The sequence below is a fragment of the Triturus cristatus genome, chromosome 10 (assembly GCF_964204655.1).
Source record: "Triturus cristatus chromosome 10, aTriCri1.1, whole genome shotgun sequence".
Classification (NCBI taxonomy): Eukaryota; Metazoa; Chordata; class Amphibia; order Caudata; family Salamandridae; genus Triturus; species Triturus cristatus.
Genome location: NC_140593.1, coordinates 858,667,961 through 858,684,882, shown reverse-complemented (window position 1 = coordinate 858,684,882; position 16,922 = coordinate 858,667,961). Strand labels below are relative to the sequence as shown.

Here is a 16,922-nt window from a genome sequence, read left to right as displayed (position 1 = left end):
CCTATGTGCCGAACCGTGTACCTCCACAGCCTGATGGTTGTTCGACTAGAAGGTGGCAATTGGTCAAGACTATGCGCACTGTAAAGGTGCTGCAGGAGGGGAGTCCTCCCCATGGCCGCATGCTCTAGTGCAAACGCCAGGTCCGCAGGTGAGTTATACCACTAATCATTAATGATTAACAGGTGAGCCGCAACATAATAAGAGTATACATCCGCAGCCACGATACCGCCGCAGTGGGTGGATTGTGTACAGGTCTGAAGTGCCACGCGAATCGCCCCTCCCACCCCTGAAAATGTATTGTGTAAGGCATTGATTTGTGCAAACTATGCCCGCGGAATGTAGTACGGTAAATTCTGATGACGGAAGAGAACCCTGGGAGAGAGAACATCTTAAAAATAGTCGACCGCCCGTATAACTAAAGCGGTAGGGAAGACCATACAGCTGTCTCATCGTGGAGGTTGGCGAGGAGTGGATTAATATTGCGTGTCCAAGAAATCTGCGGACAGGGGAATACAAATACTCCCAAATACTGAAACCCTTCTGTGGCATGTTTTGACTGGGATGCCCAAGAGCCTCTCCCTGATGGCCACACATTGGGAACAGTACCGATTTTGCGGGGTTAGTATGAAGCCCAGAGTTCTGGCCAAAAACCCCGGAGGATCTGCAAGATACGGGGGCCCGAAATCCAGGGGTCGGTCATAAAAAACAGGACATCGTCCGCGTAGAGCACAATGCGGTCCGGTTGTGAACACGGCCAGCCAAAACCTCAGAGTTACAGATCCCTACACACCCACACCGCCAGGGGCTCCACAGCCAATGCAAAAAAGAGAGGGGATAGGGGGCAGCTTTGATGTGTGCCTCGGCCGATTGGAAAGAAGGGGGAATGGTGGCCGGCTATACGTACAGAGGCCATAGGTTAAGGTATAGAGGAGGCGCACAAAAGCCAGAAAACGTGGGCCAAACTTAATCGCTTCTCATAATTGAAAAAGGAACTCCCAGCTAAGAGAATCGAACGCTTTATCTATATCCACGAGGTGTAAGGCCACGGAACGTCCCAGCTCCAGAGCCAACGCCATAGCATTGTGAACTCGGCGAATATTATGTCAGGTGGCCCGATGCAGCATAAAGCCAGATTGGTCCAAATGAACCAGGTCTTGAATGCATGCCCGCAAACGGTCCGCCAGGACCTTCCCCAATACTTTGGATTCAAAGTTTATTAAGGAGATAGGGCGATATGAGGACGGATCCTCAGGTAGATGGCCGGGTTTCAAAAAGAGGACAATTTCGTCCTGACGCCAGTCTCAAGCAGTAGTCGCTGCTCGAGGGCCTCGTGAATCGTACCGAGTAAATGCGTTCCCAGCGCGGCTATATGAGAGCGAAGAAACTCCATGGGGAACTCATTGGGACCTGGGGCATGACCCAGTCGCATTGCGTTTACTGTGGCTGTTAGTTCATCTATGGTAATGGGGACGCCTAATTGATTTCTCATGTGGGTCGATAGTCGTTGGGGGGAATGTCCCATAGAAACTCCGCGATGCTATCCCCGGAGACCTGTTACCTACGGGTATACAGCACAGAGAAATGGTGGGCAAATTCCTCCATCACCATCCCGGATGGTGAGGACCATGGCCGGGCTCTGCTTGGCCTGACATAGCCTGTGTAGCATCTTACTTGATGTGTCCCCCCACTGGTATATCCGATACTGGGACGCCAACCAGATGTCCTTTGACTCCTCTGTCAGATGATGATGCAGCTGCTGTTGCACCAGGAATAAATTCCTCCGAAGGGCCGGGGAGGGTTCAATAGAGCATTTCGCTTCCATGGAAACCCACCGGGCCTCAAGTTCAGACCTCTGAGTGGAATGTATGCGCTTGTCGTTAGTCCTATAGCTAATGTCCACCCCTCTAATAGTAGGCTTCTAAGCTTCCCACAGGTTGACTCTAGATGGCGCAGAGTCTGCTTTTAGGGAGAGATAATCTTGGATCACCGTAGTGAGGCACTCCTGATAATCAGGATCAGACAGATGCCACGGGGACATTCGCCATCGGAGCGGGGGCCCTTGACAATTTAGGAGGAGTGTCACCGGGACGGGCGAGTTATCAGACAACCCTCTCGGGAGATGTGAGATCTGAGAAAACCTGTGGACATAACTCCGTGGTGCAAACAGGTAGTCCAAGCGGGACATGGAGCCAAGTACTGCCGATATGTATGTGTAGCCTCTTTCTGCGGGGTGGTATGCCCACCATAGATCCGCCCAACCCAGTGTTCCAGCAAGCGATAACAGTTTGGAAATACCTGGAAGGGGGCCACTCCAGATCCCGCCCACCTGTCAAATGATGTCATAACGTCATTCTAGTCACCACCTAATAGAGTCAGACCCCCAGGAAGTTCACCCCACTGCCGAGTCAGACATTCCACGAACGTAGCCCCGAGGGGCGGAGGAGCATACACACTGCCCAGCGTGAGCGATTCACCGTAAAGTGTCCCTGTCAGGAGAACATATCTGCCGCCAGGGTCCACCCAATGTTTAGTAAGAAGGAAAGGGACGCGGGCATGAATAAGGATGGCGGTCCCACGAGAACCCCGTGTGAAGCCCGCATGGAATACCTGTTGGAATCCGAACCTAGCCAGACATGGGGCTTTGTTACCTAGGAGATGAGTCTCCTGTACTAGGAGAATATAGGCCCCATAACGTTTGGCCTGCCTGAGGATGGCCCTCCGTTTCACTTTATTAAGCAGTCCTCGGACATTCTACGTCACCACTGTCAGTTTGCCTATATGGAGAGCTGTTACTGGATGAGCCATGTATCTAGTCTGGGTCCAAGAGCAGCAGTCTGCCTAGTGGGGAGTGGGATGCGCGTCAGTGTGTATAAACAAACCCTACAATTCTAAACACCCCCATCAACAACCCCCTCCCCCCACCCGATACTGCCAAGACTAGGAGCATCTGTCGCGGCAAGGGGAACCTCAGGACCCAAAACACGGACCCCAAGGACCCCCCCTCCAATGGATCCCGACCACCCTGAAAAACATGAACCATGGGGAGCTAGTGGCCGTGCAAGTCGACCACCATGCGAACAGCCAACTCAACGTGGTGCTAAATGATCAGGGCGAACCTAAGCCATACACAGTCAGTTATGTGCAGCCGGAAATATCACAGGCCATGGGTCGGTCAAGGAGCGTGTACAGGACTAGAGGATCGACGAGCAGAACCAGAGCGATGCCGTCTTTTGGACTTTGTCCTGCGAGAACGATTCCGCTGTGAGCTCATTGAGTCCGACTCCAACGGCGGCGGGGAGTGCGGCTTCAGGTGGGCCCTTTCATCAGACCAGGCAAAGGCCGCTTCAGGCGAGTCAAAGAAGAAAGTTTTGGAATTATAAATCACTCGGAGCCTGGCAGGGTATAGTAACACATAAGAGATGTTGAGTTCACGTAGCCTCCGTTTTGCTGCAGTGAAGGACTGCCTTTGTTGTTGCACCAGGCGGGTGTAGTCCAGAAAGATCATGATTGGCCTTGAATCAAAGACAAGCTTGTCTTTATTCAAACTGGCATATTGCGGCACTGTGTCCCGATCAGCATAATTTAGCAGCTTGGCAATGACTGGCCATGGATTTTCTCCAAGAAGTGGCTTTCTTGTAAGCACCCGATGAGCCCTCTCAACCACAAAATACGCAGAGATCTTATCTGCCGGCAGCAGATCTGTAAGCCATGATGTGAGAAAACGATTCAGGGAGCCTCCTTCACAGCCCTCCGGAAAACCAACAAAGCGGAGGTTATTGTACCTGGAACGGCCCTCCGTATCCTCTGCATGGGTAGCAAGCTCATGGGAAATCACTGTCAATTTAATGACCTGCTGTTGGAGGGCCTGCACGGTATCCTCCACAGAGGATACTCGCGTCTCGGCCTCGGTAATACAGTCAACAGCCTTGCGCAGGTCCTGCCGCAGAAATGAGACCTCGGTACTCACTGTGCCAATCTTGGCCTCCAAAGTGTCCCTAGAGTCCGTGATGGCCGCGAGCAAGGCCGCATTGTCCGGGGCAGGGCCCGAGGGAGGGCCCCCACTTGCAGACATAACAAACTGGTCCAGGGTGCTCAGGTTCGGTCCCGTGGCACCAGGTTTGTCTTTCCTCATCGTTAAGCCTTCCAGTGACCAGTGCCAATTACTTCCGGGAGATCGCCCTCCATCGAGCTATATTTGGATGCTAGGGCGCCGATCCACCGCTGCAGGAGACTCTCCAGGGGGTGCCTCGCGGCCAGTCCTCACAGATTCCATCCAACCCTAGGCCTCAAGCCGCACTGAATCTAATCCAGCCATTTCTGCAACCAGCGGCAGACAGCCAAGCAGACCCCCTAAAGCAACAGAGGTCGCCGGACCACCAGCGCACAAGAGCACCCCGATACCCCGACGTCTAGGGCCGGCACCTTTACCAGCAGTGTGGCATGCCAGGCACTACGTAAACACAAAGTCTTGGAGTCACCAAATAGGGGACCCCTCTTTATCCGGGCTCCACCGCAGGACACCAAGCTGCAGCGCAGGGTAAATGTCCAGGCAATGAGGCCAATGCCTATTTCCCCAGAGGCCTTATAAGGACCAAGATGGCGGCTGATGTGTGCGCGTTGTTCCAGGACCCAGGGCCAGATCTCAAGGCAGCCGCTGTGTCCCAATGCTGCGGGCGGGCATCGCATCACGCACCAGCCACATCAATGCCCCCAACACGGCTTGCCGCCAGCAAACAACCGCGCCTTAGCGCCCAAAAGGAAAGCGGGTGCGGGTTCAGCTGCTGGTCCATCAAGGTCAAGACCATGATCTGCTCTTGTTCCAATGAGTGAAGAGACCATTAATCCTTGTCAGTGCATAGTTTGTCTGCTTGAATAACCACTGAAGGTTCCGACGTGTTGCTGAGTCTCTAAGTCAGGCGGTCATCTTCAGTGGCGTAGAAGCCTCCCCAACTTTCTCCATGTTGACCCCTTCCAAATGTGAAAACGTGGAATCTCCTTAAAGGCACAGTTACATAACCCAGTGTCAGCAATACCGTATGCAAAATGATTGTGCCATTGAGACCACTTATTGGGCCTTAAATATATCTGGAGGCTAAATATTTGTAGAAGGAATTGCCAAGACCATGCAGGATTTAAGACATCTGCTATTATTAAACCTCAATTTGAGCCCACCCTGGAGCAATGAGCCAAATTCTTTTCCAGTGTTTCCTCAAAGATCAATAATATATATGTGGTCATAGCTGAAACCAGAGAAACCCTTGGCATGTAAGACCTGAGTTTGGATTGCAAGACAGTTGGATTGGCTGGTGTGCAATGCAGAGCTCTTTGAAATATATTCATCTTACCATTACTAAATTGTGAAAAGCTTTTGAGAATGGGTGCAGATTTGGTCCTGTCTGTTTAGGTTCAGGATTTATTTGGCTGCTGCATTCGGAGTTCTTTGTAGATTGCCAACTGTGTTTGTAGAGAGTCCAATAAAAAGCCTACTTGAATAGTACAGATAGGCTATCACTCAAGGTAGAGATGCCTGTATACTGTATTGGAGGGGAAGATACGGTGAAATAGCCTCTTTATACAGAAAGACTCCTTTGTCATTTTATTTATTTAGGATTGAAGTGCAAGCTTGAGTTAATCATCATGCCATGGTTTATTACTTAAAGCTAAAGACACACAATTGATGGACGGAATGCAGGACAAATCAAAGCATTGACCCCCAGTCAAGAGATCTGGGTGAAATCCATCATTCTTTTGCCCAATACGCCACCACAGTTTATACCTGTCCATATGCAAATCAGTCTTGACCCTGTGCCTCATGGAAACCGTCCAGCTCGAACTTCCAAGTCAGGTCCTCCCTGGACCGGAAACAAGCACACTAAGACCGGTTTCAGGGTTTCACCCCTCATCAGCCAGGATAGCTTGAATCCAGTGGCACAGTGAGCCCGGGACCCACGTCTGGGCGTACCCGGCACACCTAGGGCAAAAAGCAAAAGACACACAATTGATGGATGGAATGCAGAACAAAACAAAACATTCACCCCCTAGTCAATTGTGTGTCTTTTGCATGGTTTTGAAGGGGCCAAATTCCATGTCCTAGAATTACTTAGGAACCCCTGGCCAATGGTCTTTATTGCCTGCTATAGAAGTGTAGAGGGGAGGAAGCAAGTTACTAATTACACATTTCCCCTCCCCGTGCTGCTAAAGGACCACAGACTCTGGATTCAGATTTTGTTAATTTATTACAAAGAAAAAAAATAACAGAATATAGACACACCTCAAAATCAGAGTATAACGTTACATGATTACTAATACTGAGCCCAATCTACGAATATAGTTCATTTGGCACAATAGGCACAGAACAATGAATTCCAGAATCAGTACACAACTGAGTATAGACACTGAGTCCAAATCACTTTTAATTTGTATTTCCAAAAATTAGGAATAATCTGTCCCTACTCTACTTCTAAAGTGACATCCCTTCCTAACGTCCCAGAAGAATTTCCCTCAAAGGTTTCAGCACCTGTTGACTTCCTAAGAAGTGCACTCATGTTAAATGGGTCAAGTAGCGTAAAGCTACAGAGTTCGTTCTAAGATGCTCCCTTTCCTCAGTCAAAAGTAGAAGTCCCACCAATCTGTCCCTGTGCCTAATACAAAAAGACAAAATTACACCCCTAACAGGTCACATGGTAAGTTATTCCGTGAACACCTTCCTTGAGTAACTTTCTACAGACTCCAATTGATTTGAGGCCTTCTTTGACAACCTTGGTTCCCAGGTTTCACCAGGCACTGAAGATGTCCTCCCTTCTCTCTGTTCAAGTTCTTCAAAGACATTCCTCTCCTCCCATGTATCTTCTTAAATCTAAGGTTGAATTCCTGCAACTGCATTAGGGGCGAAAGGAAACTTTCTACACGCACATAAATTGAATTAACTCCCAATTTGCGAGCAAACGAGGAGAAACAAATCTTGAGCAAAACGAAAGTTAGGCCTACAATTGGCTAACCTAAGAACTTTCTTTAATGTGCACCCATTACACAAGCCTCTATATGAACTATTTATAAACAGTGAATACATTTATTTTACCTAATATTCATGATGCACATGCATGATTACATGATTTCTCTAAACGTGCGAAATCCTGATCAGTCCTGTAAATAGCGTCACAATTTCATCGTACTGATTTTATTATGAAGAACTTCATTCTAATAACAGGAATTTCACCCAAAAAATAGAATATATGTGAGTGCAGTTCGTACATGAATATAATGCACCCTTACAAATTTAAGAGCGTTGAGCCTTTTACTTGTGATTGGTGGGTGTCCACTATTGAATGGCTAAAAGTACGCAAGGTTATGATTATGCCAAGATCCACAGGTGAGAATTAAAACTTTGTTGAGGATTTAAGATGAGGTAATTTTGTTAGCATCCAATGTTCAACTACCATTAAACATTTGCCCAATTCATGGGTCTTAGCATTAGAAGGTTGTTACAGTTTTAGATCATTTGAGCATCATATGCATAGTTGTAGCATGTGAAATTGAATGATCTCAAAAGGTTGGGAAGATGGGATAGATAAATAATAAAAAGTAGGGCTTTTATCAATGAAACTAGTGGGACAGATGTCTACTTGAATGGTGCAGGACTAAGATTTGAAATGGATTACTGAGAACATTTGGGATTTCTTGAATACATGTGATTGGGGGCTAGAAGCTAGTGATCCCCCATGTCGGATGCTGACAATTAGTCAAGTAGATGTAGAGCAGCTACTCGTTAGTGTCTGTGCTGTTCTTGAGGTCATCCAAGGTGGCGATTAGGCCTGATTCTGTACTTCGAGGTTAGAAACCCTTTTTTTTATCCAGTAGTAGACTGTGTTGTTCAATGAAGGATGAGACCTGGGAGTTCTGGAGATAATACTATGGGTGTTATTATATCTGTGAGAAGTTGGCTGGTATATGCTGTCTACTAATTAAAGTGGGCACCTTTCACCAGTCCAAACCACCCTTTTGGTGATTTAAGAGGTCAAAGATAACCTTAGAAAGCTATGCAAGTGGTAGCTGTGGAGAGCAGCCTTCAGGCTTAGTCTTGGAGGAATGTTAAGCAGCTTGTTTTACCAGAATACAACCTTATAGTATTGGTTAAATGAAAGGAGAACCACACAGCAGTTATACAAATATGTATTCATTCTTATAACACTATCTACTACGACACAGTATCTCCTACATGGAGATAATCACAACGCACACAGTACTTAACCACAGAAATGTCAGTAAATAGCACTAATACACAGTGGGCCCCAGGGGGGGACTAAACCATATACTAAGTAAGTGGTATAAGAACCACAACTTGAGTCAAGATAGTGTTGAGAGGACATAGAATCGCTGAGACCCCAAGGAACCACCCAAGGTGAGTAAGTAGGCACCCCACGGAGGATGGTGCAGTGTGAGAACACGACCGTGCGCTCCATACAATTCTGTGGTAAAGTCGCGGTTGAAGTTTTCGAATTTAAGGACCCTTCCCAGTGGACTTCAAAGAAACACCATGGAAGACAGAAGTTTGGAGAGCCACCCCATCTGTGGACACCGAGGTACCCAAGTTACCTATCTCAGGGAAGCCGGGTGCATAGGTTTGAAGTGGCGTTGGAAACCGCGTCAAACCCAATGGAGGACTTCGAAGGAGAGCTTCTGTTGGAAGGAAGAAAAGTATCTGTTGGATTCCAAAGGTAGATTCTTGTCGAAGAGTACCTGAAAGCAGAGAGGACAGAGTCTGAGTCACTCAGGAGTGACCAGGGGCTCGGTAGACGAATGCCCAACGATGTTGGGTGCTTCAGGTTCATTGATGGAGTCCTTGACTCTGCAGCTTTGTGGACCAGGAAATGTCGAGGACAACCTGGCACTGGAAACAAGCTGTCTCACAAAGGATGTCGAGGGCTGAGGGGTCGGTGTCCGGCGGGAGCTCCAACAAGCCTTGGCAACGGCAACTCATGCAAAAAGTCAGAGATGTGTACGGTTTGGACCAGCAAGGTCCAGGAGATTCACCAAACACAGGGAAGTCAGGGAGAGCCTGGAGCAATCAGTGGAGCCCATGAAAAGCAAAGTTGACCCTCAAATGGACTCACAGGCCGGAGGCACAGGAGTCGCAAGAGGACCTTGAGCAATTTCACCAAAAAACAGCCCAAGGACCACTCGGTCTGAGGAGGCCAAAGTTCTTGATAGAAAATGGTGGCAAAGGTTGGGGCTACTTGGAGCCCAATGCACTTATTTGGGAAATGCCAACAAGCATATGCACTTGCAAATGTACATGGTGCACAGGCTTTCAGGTATTGCAGCCTCTATGAGGGATTCAGACCTCAGACTTGGTGAGGGGACATCTCAAACCTCGAGGGACATAGAAACCCACCTCCTGTGTTGCTGTAGCCTTCGGAGTCCGTAGGAGCTCAGGATCAGCAGACTGGACAGCAGTGTTGTGGTGCCTGAAGATGCAGGGGAGTGACTCCTTCACTTCAAGGGAGAAATCTTTGGTTGCCCTTGATGCTCCACAGGTCCTGCACGGTTCCTGTAATGGTGCGCGGGCACAGATGATCCAGCAGAGTGAGTGGGAGACAAAGTCAGGCCCAAACGAAGTCCAGAATGTCCAGACGGTCGAAGTTCAGTGGTTTCTTGTTCAGAATCTTGTCCACAAAGAATCTAAGGTCCTTCAGCCAGGTAAGCTCTTATGTACCCACGGAAGAAGGTTGGAAAGATTCAGGGGACCCTCCCAAGGAAGGGTCTGGACTTCCATGTCCTTTGTCCAGTTTCGCGCCAGAGCGGGAGCAAACGGCTCCCAGAACTGGTTTGAACTGGGCTATGCACAGGGACACCAAATGTGCCCATCATGCAGACTTTCAATCGCTGGCAAGTGCACCCACCCAGCCCTACTACACTAAATCCTGTCTGGGAGGTGGTCACACCTCCCTGTGACAGGATGCCTATTGTTCTGCATTCCCCTGCTCAAGCTTGGCTCAGCAGTAGGAGGGCAGAAATGTGTCTCTGGTCGGCAGCAACCATTTTGTGCTGTCCGGGACTAGAAGGCTGGTACCGGTAACACTAAGGACCCCACGAAGCTCACTTCTGAGGGGTGGAATCATACCTCCCCACACCGGTTACCGGTGTGGGGGTATGATTCCAGCATGTTTGTCACCGAACACGATAAGGTTTGTTTCAGCCGTTTTAGAGTTGGTCATCACGCATTAGCATAATGCCACTCTATATGTCGTATATGGCTGCTTCACTGCAACCCGGGAGAATGGACTCCGTAGGCTGCAGGGGTGTTCTGCTCATGCAGTAGCACCCTCTCACTTGAAACCAAGCACCCTGCCATCAGGATTGTAAAGACATGCTAGAGAGGTGACTTATAGGTTTTAAGTGCAGTGACCCTTAGATATAGTAAACCTATATCTTAGGTAAGTGGTGCATGCACCAAATTACACAGGCTGCAATGGCAGGCCTGTAGGTTCCATTTTGTATGGCCTCTCATGGGTGGCATAATACATGCTTCAGCCCAAGGGAAGGCCTCTGGGGTACCTATTCCCTGAGTACATGGGTACCATATACTAGGGACTGACAAGGGTACCCCAGTATCCAATCTGTAGTGTACATAACATAACAGTTTAGGGAGAAAGCAGATAGACTGGGGTCCTGATTAGCAGGATCCCAGTCAGACTAGTCCAAAAACCAGCTTAGCACTTGGCAAAAAGTGGGGGTACACATTCAGAAGGATCCTACCTTCCCACAATATCCTTCCCACATTCCTTCTGAAATGCCTGGAGAGAGTCCACCCCATTGTTTTCTGGACCTAGCCTGCCTTACCGGTACTGTACTGGTTACCAATATCTCTACATGAAGACTTCTGGGTTCCGCACCTCACATACCTGCTTTCTGTGGCAGAGGCTCCAATCTGTGCCATGTGACATTTAATACTTGTTCACTACATCCCCACAAGACCCCTGAGATCTTCCAATGCATTTGTCTTGCATTTAGAAGAACCAAAAAACCCCACTCGGCCTTCAGATCATTCCAAACACCAAACTCCCTCTGAGTGTGATGAACTGCTGCACCATCTCTAAACTATTGAGTACAAGACATTCTTCATTAAATCACTCAAGGCTTGACTATTTTCTACAAATCATTTCAGTAACATCTTCCCACATCAGTCTATCTACTGTCAGCATCCTGAGGCCCATTATTAGCATTCAAACTATTTTAAAGATTCCTAAAATAACTGTATGAAGCCTCCTGCAGAGCATACAGCAAGAGAAGTCAGTACCACAGGGGTGAGAGGGGAGCTGCTGCCAAATTCATATGGTACTGGCAAGGTATCTCCTTGTAGAGCTCATAGTAACACAAGCTGTTGTGGCACAGGTACCAAGGGAGTCACTTGCTTGGGTTACAGTAACAGAAGTAATAAAGGACCTGGAGGTGAGTGAGAGGGAGCTCCTTGCAGAGGCCACATTAACAGTTTGTGCAGTCGTAGATGATAAGCGGAAGCTCTCTGTTGCCTCCAGTAACAGAAGATACTGAATGTGCATTATTTCATTAAGACTTTCAGAGTTCTCCTGTTGGCAGCATCTAGAGCACAGCGACATACTGGTAATACAAAATGTCTCTTTCTTTAATTGCTTGAAACTTTACATCTCTCACCTTCATTTGAGGATGATACCCTGTTGTATGATTCAATGCATGGCAGTGTAATATCATATGGTGAATAGTTGTCTCCTCTGATTCTTGTTGTGCAGACGGTTGCCCTCCGCATGGGCCTGGACACCAGGAACACAACTTCTCTTTGGAAGGACAAGGCTGCCATTGAAATCAATATTGCAGTTCTTCACAGTTTCCAGGTAAAAGGCAATCATGGGGAGTACTGGGCCAGGGCAGGGTGTAATGAGAAAGGAGGAGACGTTAGGGCTGTACCAGTCGAAGGGTCACCATGGATGACATAATGTTTGCCTCCTTCCATAGTACCCTTGCTGATCCTTAAGTGATCTTCACTCACTGTATGCCCTTGACATGTTCACTTCATCTCTACCCCCTTTCTGCTCAATTTAACACTGGTCTGATAGGCAAGGTGCCACCTGCACAGACCCACTCTCTAGGCTCAGCTGCCAGGCTTCCTGTTCTGATTAACATCCCAGGGTTACAAATTGAGAGGTGAGGTAGGACCACTTCAGAAAGAGATGCAGAGGCTAAAGCATGGCTGTGGCTGGGAGGATGGATGGTCGTACACTGTGTAAATGGGACTGAATATAATCGTAGATTGCTGGAAGGATGAAGAACAAGGGGAAGAGTTCCGCGTGGAGCGTTGGGTGGAGAAGCAGTCGAAGAATCAATAAGATAATGGAGAGGTACAGTGATTTTAGTATAGAGTTGAGTTGAGTTTAAGTTACTTCTAAAGCGCACGTACACCTAACGGTTTCATGGCGCTGTGGTTCACTGAAACCTCAGTTAGCAGGTGGGCCAGGAGACATATGACTATGAAGGTGAGTGGACTGACGGATAAATTTAGGAATGGATTCAGAAATTTGTTTAGAGAAGATTAGAGGGACGATTGAGAGACGTGGCAAAATACATGGTGAGGTAAGGTGGATCTAGGCATGAAGGGATAGGTTTCTAATGACGTGAAGAAGGAGAAGGATGAGTGGTGACATGGATAATTCGATGGATAGAAAGAGGCGTGAGGAATGTAAACAGACTGATAAGGAAATGGTACAAGAGAGAGGTGTTGGATGCAGTGATGCATGCAGTGATGAAGGTGGTGAGGAACGGGGGAATGCGTGGCAAGAAGGTGACTCAATTATCAGTTTTATTGAGAGAAGAATGGATGAAACTATGTAAAGAAGGATGAACTATAAAGGGGAAGAGGGATAGAGGACCAGAGCGATGACTGCGCATGCGGAGCATTCTAGGTCACTAGTGCTTCTAGACTTCCCTTTAACCATTGACATGTCACACTGAGTAAAACCAAGGACTCATTCCTGCTTTATTGTCTTTTCCTTTAGGCATCCCATGTGACTCTTGTGGACCACCACGCTGCCACAGAATCATTCATAAAGCACATGGAGACTGAAAACCGCCTTCGAGGGGGCTGCCCTGCTGACTGGATCTGGATTGTGCCCCCAACTTCAGGTAGCCTCACTCCGGTCTTCCACCAAGAGATGGTCAACTACCTGCTCAGCCCATGCTTCCAGTACCAGGTACAGTAAATGGACGTATGTACAGAGCAAGTCATGGACAGTACTCAGCCTGTAGGCGCACTCAGCAGTGTACCCTGTTCATTCACACAAACACTAAAACACACACAAAGTATGTCTGGAATCTGACAAGAAGAAGGAAAAGAAATCAGTGTCTCAAGGAATAACGCTTCTTTGGGTAAAAAACCCTCATTCACCCGAGGATGGCATGCTTAATCATTGGGTTCCCTCTTCACACCAGGAACGCAAGGTACCGGGCAGGACCTATGACTCCCAAGGAGGGAGGAGCAGAGCTGTTTTCAATGTGATGAGCAGATGTTGGTTTAGAGTGAGGGGCAGAGTGCGAAAAAGAAAAATAGGAATAAACGATCCCTGGATGGCCTGGATGAGTTTTATTTTGGTGCACTCTGAGGGTTTAAACCAAGCGAGGACATTTATTTTGAACAATTATACCCCCTTTGTGTTGTCAACATGTTTTGGCCTACCATTGACCCCAAAGAGGGTTCCAAGGCATTCATTTTGACCAAAAGGAGATGTCACTCTGCTAAAAACCAAACTAATTTTACCAGCCTGGTAAGCCTGGTGGGAACAGGATGGCCCATCGGAACACTAGGTCCACTGACGTTCTATAAAATACAAAATAAGGATTGGAAGTATACAAACAGCACTTCAATTAAGTCAATGGGACACGGTAGCGACACCCTGTGTATAAGTTCAGTGCACCTAGTGCCCAACCCCAACAAGCAAGATCATGCCCAATGAGAGAATATGGCTCATATTACCCTAAATAGCAAGGTATACTTCTCTCTCAATTAATAAACAAAGAGAGGTACCCCCTATGAATAATATGTAGGTCTTGGAGCAAGGGGGAAACAACAATACTATACTGCAATACTATACTGCAAAAAACTCCCACCTGACCTGTATCCTTTTACATTAGGCTAACATCAGCATGATGGGCCACCATTTGCTATACAAACATATCACCTTTATTTATATTTTTACTCCATTTTAATATTTCATTTAGTTCATTGTTTTATTTTTGTCTATAAGTATAATGGGCTGTCTAGGACCACCCCCCTGCATGGCATCCTCAGTGGGCCCAGATGTGAGGTACTGTCTGGTGAGTTTGGTGTTTGATTTCTTGCATCTCTCTGAACTTCGGTGTTCAACTGTCCTAGTTTTGGCTTTAAGGGTAGTAAACATAAAGCAGCCTGCAGCGTCAAGAAATTAGATAGATGCCCCCTCACTGTTGCAATTATTGTGATCAAACAGTACCCATGGTAACTTGAGGCCACGGTCAATCCATGTAGTTGGTTGTGTCAGATAACACACTGAGCAGAAGCCACACAGAAAATGAACCTTTACCGGAGGGAGAGACCAGAGTATCCTGAAACCCTTTCTGGAAAGTGGAACATGATGTGGAGTGGACCACTAGGTCTCCAAAGTTCTTACTCCGTTTAAGTGCAAACAGGGGTTTAGGCAGTATTTTTTCTCCTGTGTTGAGAATATGCCAATTTTTGTTAATAGCCTTCTTAACCGTGCTTGTGAGGTGGCTAAATGTGCTGACACAAACCAATTTGTCTTAACTCTGTTTAGGGTAGGTCTGAAGGAGAGCCTTTGTTGTTGTTCCTAGCTCGTTTTGCCACCCTGTGAATGATGTCCTGTGAATTTTGTCTTTGGGCAAGATGGGTGCTCAATATCGCCACGAGTTCCTTAAATTTGTCGATTTCTGTAGAGTTCCTTCTGATCCTGAGGAACTGACCCACCGTAAGGTTATTATGTTGTGCTTGTGGATGGAAACTATTGTAGCACAATAAAGAGTTGCGGGCATTCACACAAACGCATATGTGCATGCATTTGCGCATACACACACTGGCGTGTGCAAACAAACATTTGCACTTATTTTACACACATACATGCACTGTGTACATACTCACCTATAAACCTCCATGCACATATACATACATGAACATTCAAATTTGTCAAATCTGTGTTCACATGCTCACGATTACACACACACACACACACTCACCAGAGCACAGAAGGAATTCCTCAAGGATGAAGACCAAGGGGAAGAGCTTCAAGTGGAGCGCTGGGTGGAGCAATGGGGGGGAGGCAGTTGAAGGAATGGATTGAGAGATTTACAAGAGGAGATGAGTAAATCAATAAGAGAATGCAGTAACACAATTTGTTACATCATACTCATTACAAAATCGTCCCCGGAAAATGAATTATGCAAATTAATATATTCTGAAAAAAACTGATAAGTATTTAGACACATCCCTTATATGAAAGTTCACCTAGAACATGCCTTGGATCAAGGAGCTCACCTAACAACCCAAGGGTCCACCCTTTCTCCTATCCTCTTCAACCTTTTCTTGGAACCATTAGCTAACTCACTAAGGGGCATATTATCAAGCCAGGCGCTAAAATTATCGCCGCTTTAGCGGCAGAAAACTACCGCTAAAACGGCGATAATGGGCTTGATAATATGCTCTATGGAATTCCATTTGAATTCCATAGAGCATATTATCAAGCCCATTATCGCCGCTTTAGCGGCAGTTTTCTGCTGCTAAAGCGGCGATAATTTTATCGCTTGGCTTGATAATATGCCCCTAAATTCCATGAACATTTTCTTCCATATGTATGCAGACGATACGCAACTCTATTAAAAAATCTCATCCCCGGAAAACATCATCTCACTCAACACTACCCTAACGTCTACTCAAAACTGGTTAACTGAGAACCATCTCCTGCTCAACACCTCCAAAATGGAATTCCTGCTCATCTCCCCTCCGATCCACATCACCAAGCTTGACCTTCGGCTGAGTCACCTCACTGCTTTCAACTGCACTCCTCTCATCATAGACTCAGCCAAATCTTTCGGAGTCACCATGGACAAGCACCTGAACATGAAAAATCATATCAGCAATGCGTGTAAGGGAGCAAACCACTTGATGAGGACAGTCAGAAATATCAAACCTTTCCTTCCACAAAATAATTTCAAGCAGGTGGTCCAATCGCTTGTCTTGCCAAGGCTACACTACGGCAGTGCTACGCTCTGGCTCCACTAAGGGCAACACTGAACGCTGCGGATAGACTGGTTACAGGCACCAAACGAAACAAGCACATATCCCGAGTTCTAAAATCTCTTAAATGGTTGCCCTACAAAGCACAAATTCAGTTAAAGATTGCCGTTCTGGTGCACAAAGCCCTTGACTTCAAAACTCCCAGTTAGCTTGCGCAAAAACTTGAACTATCCTGGGGTGTAAGATCCTCAAGAAGCACCAATACTTTCCTCTTGAAACCACTCATCCTTAGAAAAAAGAGAACTTGTCACCGAGCCTTCTCTGGCGCTGCCCCAAAGATATGGAACTCTCTTCCACTGGAAGTACGCAGAATCTCCTCAACGACGGTGTTTAAATTGGAAGCCAATAGATTCCTAATGAATACATTCTTACCTTAATTGGGCTAGGCTCACCTGCTCGAAGACATGGTTCCTTCTACCATTGTACCATCATTTGATACTGCTCTTCTTTACGGCATACTGTGACACCCTCCATTACCCGCTTATACCTGTTTATTGTACTACCCTCCATGGTGCAGTTGTCCTGTAATCTGTGATCATTCCTGTTTTTCTACTCCTACTTGATGTCAATTCAATTCATGTAGTCTTTATTTCGATAAAATTTCATCATAAAA

At 47.0% G+C, this 16,922-nt stretch overlaps 1 protein-coding gene across 4 annotated transcripts in view; it reads left to right on the top strand.

The window, feature by feature from the left end:
* Positions 1-16,922, top strand: part of NOS3 (nitric oxide synthase 3) — an 819,509-nt gene that overhangs the window by 479,981 nt on the left and 322,606 nt on the right. For all 4 annotated transcript variants that reach the window (XM_085628483.1, XM_085628482.1, XM_085628485.1 and 1 more), the window contains exons 9-10: positions 11,766-11,867; positions 13,026-13,220. In XM_085628483.1, coding sequence (XP_085484609.1) covers positions 11,766-11,867; positions 13,026-13,220 — 297 coding nt within the window. The remainder of the gene's footprint in view (positions 1-11,765; positions 11,868-13,025; positions 13,221-16,922) is intronic.